The 13,167-nt window shown below is 39.8% G+C and overlaps 1 protein-coding gene across 1 annotated transcript; it reads right to left on the bottom strand.

Annotated features, from left to right (window-relative positions):
* Positions 1 to 3,732: 3,732 nt before the first annotated feature.
* LOC145770952 (protein FAM200A-like) lies at positions 3,733 to 12,955 on the bottom strand. Its single transcript, XM_082582692.1, has 3 exons — positions 12,484 to 12,955; positions 12,307 to 12,414; positions 3,733 to 3,737 (listed from the first exon to the last, which is right to left on the bottom strand). The coding sequence occupies exons 1-3, from the start codon at positions 12,953 to 12,955 to the stop codon at positions 3,733 to 3,735; spliced, it is 585 nt and encodes a 194-aa protein (XP_082438818.1).
* Positions 12,956 to 13,167: the final 212 nt, after the last annotated feature.

The raw sequence follows: 13,167 nt of genomic DNA, 5'->3' as shown, positions 1-13,167 counted from the left end.
CAATCCTTTAGTTTCCCTGTTACTTAATGTTTCAATAATTTGCTTACTTTCCAGAAACTTGTTGTCTAGTGGTTGACCTTTTTGTTTCTTCTTTGAGTTCAATTGAGGTTCCGATGCCTTAGCACCTGCTTTCTCATTATTTCTTTGTGGTTGGACATTATCGGGCAAATTCGCATGTTCTTCATCTTCTTCGTCATCATCTAAGTCGGTTGTATTGAAAATTAGGGTTGAAGAACAGCTAAAACTACAAGGTACATTGAAATCGCTGTGGTCACCTTCCAGTAAAGCACTAAAATGATTGGGTACGGTATCCAAACGCTTACTGGCTTGTGTTCTGACACCCTTGTCCATATGAGATAGACAGGCGAAAGAGACGATTGGATGGATGGTGATATTTTTTTGTTCATTTATAGCTTGTCACGCCAGTGTCGGAGCCAGGTAAGAGCATTGTTTGTGATGTTTTTGAGGTCGTTGTCATCACATGAAGGGCTAAGGGGGCAGTTGGTGAGGATGTGCTTCATCGTCTGATTGTCTAGGCCGCAATCACACGTTGGGTCAGGAGTCATCTTCCATCGGAAAAGATTGCTTTTATTTCTCCCGACTCCGCAGCGGGCTCTGTTTAGGCAGCACCACTCTCTTCTCTCAAGGGTGGGAGTTTGTTGTAGGGTGGGATTTTTTTGTTTAAAATGCCGTACACGAGATCGCATGGTCTATTACATTTTGGATAAACAGAGTATATGTCCTGCTGTATTGCTTCCGCAATAGCTAGAAGGGTCCTGGGAAGAATAATATCCCCCTTCGAGGATACAATCGCGTACAGAAATCCAATAATCGGGAGACACTATTATGATTTTGCAAACTCATGGTTTTGATACATCTCTGCATTTAATATCATATTTAAACTGCATCTTAGTCGAAGCTCAGTTGATAATGATTCGTTTTCACATATAGCTATAAATACAGCATTAAACAAACAGTTTCCATCTGGAGTTGTTTTGAACTGCTCGTTTTGATTTTAAATGTGGGAGTTGTTCCAAAAGTTTGTTGGTGTAGTCATCCAACTGTAATTTGCTCTTTGATTGACTTTGGCTTGAAAGAATTCTTAAACTTGAAAAGTTCTGCAGCAGGAGATTTTCTCTTTGCGCTCTTTTTATCAACTTGTCTTTGTCACAGAAACCACACTTAAAATAAATAAATTGTTTTTGTTGACATTTTCTTATCACAAACAAAACAAATTTTCATTTTTCAAAATATGTAAAGCTGCTTTGAGAAACAACATTCTACTGCAAGATGCTCATCCATACCGGTATTCTACCTGACGCAAACTCATTCCTTAACATTACTCGTTTGCAGTTGCAACACTAAAAGTCTTATGTTTTATTTGAATTAAGTCATAAATCGGGGTTGAGACTGCACTGAAGAACAAGAGCAACCTGTAGTATTTTGCACTTTTGTGCATTTTGTAGGCTACCTACTTGGAGTAGAATACATTCCTACCAATTTAATGGTAGCACGACAATTTAAAGCAGACAATTCAAAGCCGAAAATTCAAAGCCGTTTATTCAAAGCTGATGATTCAAAGACGAAAATTCAAAGCGGTTGATTCAAAGACGACGATTCAAAGACGAAAATTCAAAGCCGTCAATTAAAAGCCGATAATTCAAAGCTGAGATTAACGACAAAAAACAAAACAGAGAAAAGCCGACAATTCAAACCTAAAATAGTTCATAAGAAAACAGTTTCAATTTAATTACATACCAAAAGCCGACAATTCTAACAGAAAATAGTTCGCAAGAAAACTACATGCCAAAGTTGTGAGCAATTCCACGCAGATACTGAGCCGTTGTTCGAGCATCATACTGTTGCACAATGCGAAGGATCCGTTCATTTAGTTGTTCATATTTCCTTTTTCGAGATGGAGGATTGTGGCCTGCCACAAGACGTTTCATTAGGACTTCGTTATGTTTTTGCTCTTTCTTAAGAGCGTTGATGCAGCGAAAGATGGACGGACGAAATCAACCGACAGTTGATTGAAAACGTCTATGCCACCCTTCAATGCTATTGTTGGTACGATGCTCTCCACGCAAAGTGCGCTGATAAACATTCCAAAGTTCATTTGGGAACACAGCAGGTCTTCGATGCCCGTGGCGAGTTGGTCGACCAATCCAAGTGTCCTCAAAGTAATCAGCTACAGGTTGAATTCGGTGATCAAATTCTTCATCTATCACTAGGGCTTGTAATGCGTTCTCGACGTCTTGTTTTGGTACAAACGCTAGTGCTGCCAGGCTCCGCGCACTCATTGCAAACTTTCCATCATCTTCTTTATAAGCTGCTACCAATCCAAATTGCTGTATTTTACGCCAAACACATTGCTGTAAATGGAAAAAGCAGCCCGTCAGTGAAGTTGCGGGAAAATTGTCTTGAATGGCATTGATTGCAGCCTTCTCAAAGTCTGTCATCCAGGACATTGGATTTATTTGAGGTCGAAGGTTTTTTATAGCCTGCAAAAGTCGACAAAAGGTTTGAGCAGCTTTGTTCAGAAGAAGAGCATAGACAAGAGGTACAATTGTGCCTAATTCAATAGCATGGATGGTATATAGCTGTTGAAAGAGATGGGTTGGAGCTGTGCTAAACGTTCCATCAGAGAAATAGCTTTGACTCTGAGAGAGAAGTTCAAGGTTACGCTGGGTACTGAAGATGCATATGCGATCATTTCCAGGCCCAGAATCATAAAGCAGAAACACAGTACCATAATCCAATTTCTTGAATTCTAATGGAATTACCAGTTCTTCAGCATTTGACGGCTCCACAGGAATATTTTGTACTTGCCTTCTGGCTCGCTGAATGCTGCGTTTCAAAACACGTTCCTCAGGAATTTGAGCTGCTGCATTTGGATGCAAATCTGCTGTTGCCGCCGTAATGATTTGCTGAGTTGTAGCGTAAGACGTTGCTGCTTGCAACTTAACCTGGGCACAAACGTCCAAAACCTGCTTACGCTGACCATTTGGAGCGTGGTTATGTTCTCCAACAAATTTCACTGCCTTTTCATTGCAGACATGCATTCTTGTTTTGCACTTATTTTCCTTCCAATACTCTTTACACAACCAGAAGCTTAACCCCTCACCAAGCTTACTATCCCTGTCGTGATTATAGCAGTAGCCGCCATGGCATGCTTTATTCCTTCCTCTTTCCGTTTTCGTGAAAGAAACATCCATACTACTCCTTGTTCGACTTCTGACTAACTTCAGCATTGCAAAACGATGGACTTTTGAGTACAGTACGAGCTCGCACTCTTATCACATCACAATAAGATTAATTAATTTCAATTATTGACTTTTCCAATCAAGCGGATTAATTATCGTCAACTTTGAACTGCCGGCTTTCAATTATCGGCTTTCAATCGACCGCTTTGAATTGTTATCTTTGAATTATCGGCTTTGAATTTAGCCCTACCACTTTGAATTATCGGCTTTGAATAGACGCATAACCCAATTTAATTCATCAAATTCGCTTTGCTGTGATGAGACGCAAGGAAGATACAGTCATTAATCAAAGTTCAAATAGAAAGTAGAAATTTTAGTCTACTTTAAAACGAAATATTTCCACGTAAGCTACAAGAATTTTTTACTCGGGTGAGTGTTTTATCAACGTTTGTTGGAACCAATTCACACAAGAGTTGTCAAACGTTCAAGACGTAATCTTTTTTAAATTATCAATTATTTCAAAAACGATTCAGCCTGAAAATAAAGAAGCAGGTACAAGCATTCAATATTTATGTTAAAAGTAGTAGGTTTAAAGTTTGGATACTAAACAAGCAGTAAATAACGACCTTTAATCGATATCTCCAATCTTGAAAATGATGGGAAATACAAATACAAAAAGTGAGCCCGAAAGAAAAAGAATATTTAAGTAAGAGGAACAAAGCGGTTGCTCTTGAGAAAATTTTCTACAGGCAATTTCGGTCGAATGCTGCGCATTTTCTTACCCTAATGTTGTTTCGTTTTAAAAATAAGATGGAAAGGCCTACACATTTCAAGATATTCTCATTTCTTTTTGCAATACGAGGATTTGTAAGGTATTTTCGGCGGAATGATCGTCATATATGAGCATCTATTCGAAGAATCAAGTCCAGTTGGCTACTGTGTCTTCTTATTTTTTTTACTATTGTATACAGTGGCGTACGCAGAAAGTTTTCATGGGGGAGAGAGGTAAACATTTGCATGAGACCATGTTAAGCTACGGTAGCTTACATTTACTTCACGGTAGCAACAAAAATAGATTCATGATAGGTCACAAAACGTAGGCTTGTAGTTGTGCTAATGATGAGGGCTACAAGATGGTCGAGCAAGCTTCATTTGCATCAGTTTTTTGGTTAAAAATTAGTACATTTGTTAGTTAAGCTAAGTTTCAAGTGGCCAATGCAATGTAAATTATGAATGTGATCATCTGCCACAAACATTGCACTCGATATTTGGCGGTCTTTTCTATCGAGTACGAAGACGTTTTTCATGCAAGTTACGTTAAGATTGCATCTCGTAGCAAAAGAGTATTTTAAATATTCATTGTAGTAGAGGAGATGTGCCACCTATGGGACAAAAATGACATTATTTCTAATAAAACGCTATTTTACAGCAAATTATGAACTTCAGCAATTTTATTGTAAAGTTTAGTCATTGTCTCATAACATGAAATCAAAACAGTGACGAATGTAATATCCTTTAGGCCTACTGTTTTTTTTTTTATTATTAAAAAGTGTCAGTCAACTGTCCCATAGGTTGCTTACATACATGACCAATGGGACAAGGGGGTATGTCTTCGTACGTACACCCCGTGAGCTGAATCAGAGAACCTTGCGGTTTCTCTCGTGTATAAAGGGGGGGGGGGGGGCGCTTAACCAACTGAGCTATCGGGACGGACCGCAATCTGAACATACATTTAAAAAAGCGACTCGCATTTTGAAGGCAGACTAGTGATTTGAAAGGATGATTTGATTTTCACACGTCAGCATAAATTGCCGGTCGGAGGTCCTATGAAGTTAGTTCTTTATGGGCCTACTGTTTGTTTTCCAGATTTGAATATGGAAAACTGCCTTGAAGTAGCCTACATTGCTCAAGCACATATAGTTAGGCTACATAGCCTACTCAAAAATTAAAAAATTACTTTTGTTTGATCTTGCTTTTTTTTGTTTATTTTACTAAAGTATGATATTTATCCACAGACCATTCGGGGCAGACGTTTTCACCATTATTGAAGAACAAAAAGATTAGGCTTAAGTTCCATTTGAGCTTCATACTAAAATTCCGAGGCAAGGTTTGTCAGGTTGTCTTTGTTGAACTGGCGGAACTCAAGGATTAAAGTTGTTTCAATACGCTATACCACTTGACTGTTTTTGGATTCCTGTTGAAGAAGATATAAGCAAACTTCGGAAGCAGTTATTACAATTCTGCTCCTGTTATACACTAGGCCAGGGATGGCCAACTTCTCATCGATTGTGATCGACTAGAAAATTTCTTAATCACTAGCGATCGACCGGTCGGTGGTACAGTCACTAAACAATTTTTTCCAGTGACACCTTTACTGTAAATGCATTTACATTTATCAAATTATCACACATTCACCATCGTCACATTCGTCAGCACAGAGCAGTCTATTCATGTTTCAGTTAATTTGGTTCTTTACAATAAAACACGAAAAGAATAATTATGTTCTACAACTAAATTTACTTTAAATTTCTTCTAATGAGTCAGTGAGATATTAGAGTCATCATGTTGTAAGTACTTCAGCTTGCCGTTATCAGGACACCAGGTGTCTAAAGCAATCGTCCAGGTGGCGGTCAGTTAGCACAGCACGTTGCTTTGTTTTGATTACGTTCACAAATGAAAATGCAGATTGACATAAATAAGTTGAACCAAAACAAGAATGGATGTGTTCCGCACATCTTTTGATATTGCACTATTTTGCATCAACAACAAACCACCAGAAATCATCTTCGGATGCTCGAACCTTCAATGTCTACATTTCCACTTCAATCGTACCTACGTACCTGTTTCCAACAAAAATATTTCATTTATTTTGAGAGAAATTAGTAGAGAGTAGACACAATTAAATCCGACTTGAACGGGAATTTTTCTCTCCGGAATATTGAATAAAAACATGCTTTTTAGGACAGTTATTCTTCCTGGTATGAATGTTTGTTATCAAAAACAAGTGCCAATGTTTGTTTTTTGCTGTGTACTGTGGCTAGTGTGTAACATCGACAATGCCTGACAAACCTGTCAAAATCTGGTAATGATCGACAACCCAAGAAAACGTTCGACAATGCCTAACAAACCTATCAACCACTGAATATGTTCGACAATGCCTGGAAATCCTAGACAATGCCTGAAGATGTCCGACAATGCCTGCCAAAAAGAATCTAAAGTACTTTATAATGCCTGAGAACTCCTGACACCTGAAAATGATCGACAACCCCTGAATATGTTCGACAATGCTTGAAAATTTCCCGCAATGCCTAACAAGCCTGTCAACCATTGATAATGATCGACAATGCCTGGAAATCCTATAGACAATGCCTTGAAATTACCGACAATGCCTGAAAGTAGCTACTTTACAATGCCTGACAACCCCTGAAAATGCTCGACAACCCCTGAAAATGCTCGACAACCCCTGAAAATGATCGACAACCCCTGAATATGTTCGACAATGCCTGAAAATGTTCCATAATGACTACGGTACCAAACCTGTCAACCACTGATAATGATCGACAATGCCTGGAAATCCTAGACAATGCCTGGAAATTCCCACCAATGCCTGAAAGTAGCTACTCTACAATGCCTGACAACCCCTGAAAATGCTCGACAACCCCTGAAAATGTTCGAAAATGCCTGAAAATGTTCTATAATGACTAAAAAATCTGTCAACCACTGGTAATGATCGACAATGCCTGGAAATCCTAGCCAATGCCTTCAAATTATAGACAATGCCTGAAAGTAGCTACTCTGCAATGCCTGACAACTCCTGAAAATGCTCGACAACCCCTGAAAATGCTCGACAATGCCTGAAAATGTTCTATAATGACTAAAAAATCTGTCAACCACTGATAATGATCGATAATGCCTGGAAATTCTAGACAATGCCTTTAAATTATAGACAATGCCTGAAAGTAGCTACTCTACAATGCCTGACAACTCCTGAAATGCTCGACAACCCCTGAAAATGTTCGACAATGCCTGAAAATGTTCTATAATGCCTAACAAACCCGTCAACCACTGATAATGATCGACAATGCCTGGAAATCGTAGACAATGCCTGGATTTAATGGGTATTTAGAGGTACCGGTTATAGATTCCTATTTTAAAACCATACTACTGTCCACCTTCATTACATATTTAAATGAAACACTGTACATAGTTTTTTTTTGTATTATAAGCTCAGTACCGCACCATACGTTTATTCTTAAATGCTCGTGTTTTTGATTTTTTTTTTTGTATTGGTTGTAAGGTTCAGTCATCCCCGCATGGCTTCATCAACTGGCACACCTCCAGTTGCTTCAAGTATGTGAAACCAACTTGTTCTTTCAACTAAGTCATCCATTTTAAACTGTTAGGTTTGGTGGCCGTGCCTAATTTACTTTCGTTTACGTAACCTTTAAATCTGCATCGCATGCACGTTTTAAACTTCGGTGGTTTTGCCATCTTTTCCTTTTGTTCCGTTCAATATTTTTAACTTTATTATCGCTGTTGTATTCTGACAAAGAAAAAATAAATTGAATTGAATATATAAAATAAATCAAATATAGTTATTAGTATCTGAATCCTTAACAGCCTGTTACGGATCATCAGAAGTTCTTATTCAAATCGAATCTATTTGAATAAGAACTTCTGATGATCCGTAGGCCTATAGGTGAAACCGGTACCTCTAAATACCCATTGTCAGGCATTGTCGGGCATTGTCAGGCATTGTCGGTTTTTTGGGGAGTTGTGGAGCATTTCTAGGGGTTGTCGAACGTTTTCAGGGATTGTCGAACATTTTCAGGGGTTGTCAGACATTGTAGAGTAGCTACTTTTAGGCATTGTTGGGAATTTCCAAACATTGTGTAGGATTTCCAGGCATTGTCGATCATTATCAGTGGTTGACGGGTTTGTTAGTCATCGTAGAACATTTTCAGGCATTGTTAAACATTTTCAGAGGTTGTCGAGCATTTTCAGGGGTTGTCAGGCATTGTAGAGTAGCTACTTTCAGGCATTGTCTATAATTTAAAGGCATTGTCTAGGATTTCCAGGCATTGTGGATCATTATCAGAAGTTGACGGGTTTGTTGGTCATTATAGAACATTTTCAGGCATTGTCGAACATTTTCAGGCATTGTCGAGCATTTTCAGGGGTTTTTAGGCATTGTAGAGTAGGCTAGCTACTTTTAGGCATTGTTGGGAATTTCCAGGCATTGTCTAGGATATCCAGGCATTGTCGATCATTATCAGTGGTTCATAGGATTGTTAGTCATTATAGAACATTTTCAGGCATTATCGAACATTTTCGGGGGTAGTCGAGCATTTTCAGGGGTTGTCAGGCATTGTAGAGTAGCTACTTTCAGGCATTGTTGATAATTTCCAGGCATTGTCTAGAATTTCCAGGCATTGTCGATCATTATTAGTGGTTGACAGGTTTTTTAGTCATTATAGAACATTTTTAGGCATTGTCGAACATTTTCAGGGGTTGTCGAGCATTTTCAGGAGTTGTCCGGCAATGTAGAGTAGCTACATTCAGGCATTGTCGATAATTTCCAAGCATTGTCTAGGATTTCCAGGCATTGTCGATCATTATCAGTGATTGACAGGCTTGCTAGGCATTGTCGAACGTTTACAGGGATTGTCGAACATATTCAGGGGTTGTTGAGCATTTTCAGGGGTTGTCAGGCATTGTAGAGTAGCTACTTTCAGGCATTGTCGATCATTTCCAGGCATTGTCTAGGATTTCCAGGCATTGTCGATCATTATCAGTGATTGACAGGATTGTTAGTCATTATAGAACATTTTCAGGCATTGTCGAACATTTTCAGGGGTAGTCGAGCATTTTCAGGAGTTGTCAGGCATTGTAGAGTAGTTACTTTCAGGCATTGTCTATAATTTGAAGGCATTGTCTAGGATTTCCAGGCATTGTCGATCATTATCAGTAGTTGACGGGTTTGTTAGTCATTATATAACATTTTCAGGCATTGTCGAACATTTTCATGGGTTGTCGTGCATTTGCAGGGGTTGTCAGGCATTGTAGAGTAGCTACTTTCAGGCATTGGTGGGAATTTCCAAGCATTGTCTAGGGTTTCCAGGCATTGTCGATCATTATCAGTGATTGACAGGCTTGTTAGGCATTGTCGAACGTTTTCAGGCATTGTCGAACATTTTCAGGGGTTGTCGAGCATTTGCAGGGGTTGTCAGGCATTGTAGAGTAGCTACTTTTAGGCATTGGTGGGAATTTCCAGGCATTGTCTAGGACAGTGTTGTACGTTGACGCCGTCAATTTGACGGCGTCATTTGACGGCGTCAACTTTTTGTTGACGCTGAGGCTAGCGCCGTCAATTTATTTTTCAGTTGACGGAAGTGATAGCGCCGTCAACTATTTTGCCGATTTTAAGCGTCAAGCGCTAAGCGTCATTTTTTAGTTTTCATGGAAAATCTCGTTTCACAATAAGAGTTTCACAATGTATTCTGGCCAGCGCGACTCATCCGAATTACCGGCTTTTGCGTTGGTTGGAATGGCTCCCTGGAATACATGCGGAAGAAGTTCGCCTAATGGTGATCACCCATGTATTGAGAACGAGAGATCAGAGACAGAAAGCGAAAAATCCATGAATGGCATCGCGGACGTTGAATATACTTTATTTCAAGAGCTCTATGCCTCTGAAAAGAGCGATGTTGGTGCAGTGGACCTCGTTAAAAGATTTATACATGCTAAACTATCACAGCACGCTTGAAACAGTGATACCTTTCCGACTAAACGTTTTCAACTTGTTTTTGAAATACAACACACCAATACCAACCAGCGCTGCTGTGGAACGCATGTTTTCATTTGGAAAGGACAATATGCGCAGGGGCGCCGGAAGCGGGGGGGAGCAGGGGGAGCGGATGCCCCCCTGCCCTCAAATTTCTTTGAATGGGGAAGGAAGAGGGGGCAATGGTGCCCGTTTAAGGTCATGTAAACTACTGCACACTTTGCAATATAACAATTTATGCTATTCGCTTTTAGCCTAATTATAATGTTCTATTTTTGCCTCAAAATAATATTCACGACACAAAATTCTCCTTCACAGTAAGTTATATTACATCATTATAAAATAGCATGATGCCCTTCCGTGCCATTGTTCTTTGTATAGCGGGCACTTGTATCATTACTCGATAATGAGCTGATAGATGAGCATTATCGCTATATCTTATCTTAAAACTTACAAAAAAATTTGGCCTTTCAGCAACAAAAGTGCCCTTTTTTCATACTCCTGCCCATCCAGTCAAAAATCGCTCCGGCGCCCCTGAATATGCGTCCCAAACGCAGCAGATTGTCAAACAAACGTTTTGAAATGCTTATTTTTTTGCAAGGAAATAACTGATAGGCTGAGCAGCTAATTACAATACAGTATCAAAACATAATAACTGCTCTTTATGTATAGCTATTGTTAGCCTGAACTTGGTTGAAATATTTCCGTTTTATGAGACGCTGGCAAAAAATAGCGCTAGAAATTATAGCGCTGACGCTGACGCCGTCAAATTCTTTAAGAGCTTACGCAGTCCTTTACGCCGTAAAGTTTTTAGGCAATTCGCGCTGACTCCGCCGTCAAATTATTTCAATGACGCGTACAACACTGGTCTAGGATTTCCAGGCATTGTCGATCATTATCAGTGGTTGACAGGATTGTTAGTCATTATAGAACATTTTCAGGCATTGTCGAACATTTTCAGGGGTAGTCGAGCATTTTCAGGAATTGTCAGGTATTGTAGAGTAGCTAGCCCACTTTCAGACATTGTTGATAATTTCCAAGCATTGTCTAGGATTTCCAGAAATTGTCGATCATTATCAGTAGTTGACAGGTTTGTTAGTCATTATAGAACATTTTCAGGCATTGTCGAACATTTTCAGGGGTTGTCGAGCATTTTCAGGGGTTGTCAAACATTGTAAAGTAGCTACTTTCAGGCATTGTTGGAAATTTCCAAGCATTGTCTAGGATTTTCAGGCATTGTCGATCATTATCAGTGGTTGATGGGTTTGTTAGGCATTATAGAACATTTTCAGGCATTGTCGAACATTTTCAGGGGTTGTCGAGCATTTTCAGGAGTCGTCAGGCATTGTAGAGTAGATACTTTTAGGCATTGTTGATAATTTCCAGGAATTGTCTAGAATTTCCAGGCATTGTCCAATGTCCGTCATTATCAGCGATTGAGCATTTTTAGCGGTTCTCATGCATTGTAGAGTAGCTACATTCAGGTGTGGCGATTCCCGCATCATAACCTTTATTTAAATTCTCGCACAGGTATTATTGGGCATTTCCAGGCATTGTCCAGAATTTCCAGGCATTGTCGATCATTATCAGTGGTTGACAGATTTGTTAGTCATTATAGAACATTTTCAGGCATTGTCGAACATTTTCATGGGTTGTCGAACATTTTCAGGGGTTGTCAGGCATCGTAGAGTAGCTGCTTTTAGGCATTGTCTATAATTTCCAGGCATTGTCTAGGATTTCCAGGCATTGTCCATCATTATCAATGATTGACAGGCTTGTTAGGCATTGTCGAACGTTTTCAGGAATTGTCAAACATATTCAGGGGTTTTCGAGCATTTTCAGGGGCTGTCAGACATTGTAGAGTAGCTACTTTTATGCATTGTCGATAATTTCCAAGCATTGTCTAGGACAGGGGTTCTTAAACTTTTTGAGCCGCGCCCCCCTTTGACGTGCCATCCAAACTTGCGCCCCACCAAACTACAAAATTAGCAAACATTAAAGTGTAATGACTACAGGAATTTATATTTAGCTTTCATCAATGTGAGGGATGTAATTGTTTTTCGGAAACCAAAAGTTTAATTCGAGGCTTTGTAGCTGATAATGCACACTTCAGATCGGCTTCACAATCAATAAGTTTGTTTCGTTGTTTTGTTTTTATGTTCAAAATTGTGGAAAAGCCACTTTCGCACAGATAAGTGGACGAAAACGGAAGAAGTGTGCGTATCGCCACGCTACCCACTCCCATGTATATGTGCAAATATTTAACTCAAAAATCAGTTAGTGGCATTGCTTCATAATCGTCTTTTGCAGTGGAGTTACACTTTATTTCCAAGAATTTCTCTTGCAAACCGTCGGGAAGAATGTCCTCGTTAGCACGAAAGGGATTTCTTGTCATCTTCCATTCTGGAAGGTCGGTATCACCCAAGTCTGGGAAATGGCGTTCGAATTCTTGTTTCAAAAGCTGAAGGTGAGCCTCCACTTCAGCCTTAAGCTCACCTTCCAGTTCAAGTTGCTTTTTGTCAAGTGCAGTACCTAGGTTGGTAAATGAAGCTGCATTTCCTATTTGCATTCGGCGGTGAAACAACCCCAGCTTTGACACAAATGCTCGAATGGAATCATGGTTATTAATCCGGTTAGTATTTCTGCCCTGCAAGAGCAGATTTAAGTTATTGAGGGCCTCGAAAATGTCCACGAGGTATGCCAACTCCAGCTGAAACTTCTCCGATGAAAATGGCAGAAGGAGATCTTGCTTCCCATGAGCTTCCAAAAATAGCATCAGTTCATCTCTCATTTCATACACGCGGGCTAACTGATTACCTTTCGATAACCAACGAACAGATGTATGGAAGAGGAGAGTCTCATGGTTCGAATCCATATCCTTGCACAGCTTGGTAAACAGTCTCGTATTGACGGCACTGGTTTTGACGAAGTTGACGGCTCGTATGATTACTGCAAGCTTATCTTTCATTGCAGCTGATAGAGTCCTTGAAGCCAGAGCCTCACGGTGAATCACGCAGTGAGATCCAATGGCATTGGGACTTTTTTGCTTTATCCTGGCAATAAATCCACTTAGTCACATGCGTTTAGTCACATAGTTTGACATCGCTCGCGCCCCTGAGGGCTCGCCCCCCAGTTTAAGAACTGCTGGTCTAGGATTTCCAGGCATTGTCCATCATTATC

The sequence above is a fragment of the Aplidium turbinatum genome, chromosome 5 (genome assembly GCF_918807975.1).
Source record: "Aplidium turbinatum chromosome 5, kaAplTurb1.1, whole genome shotgun sequence".
In the NCBI taxonomy this organism is placed as follows: Eukaryota; Metazoa; Chordata; class Ascidiacea; order Aplousobranchia; family Polyclinidae; genus Aplidium; species Aplidium turbinatum.
This window is presented reverse-complemented; position numbering and strand designations above follow the sequence as displayed.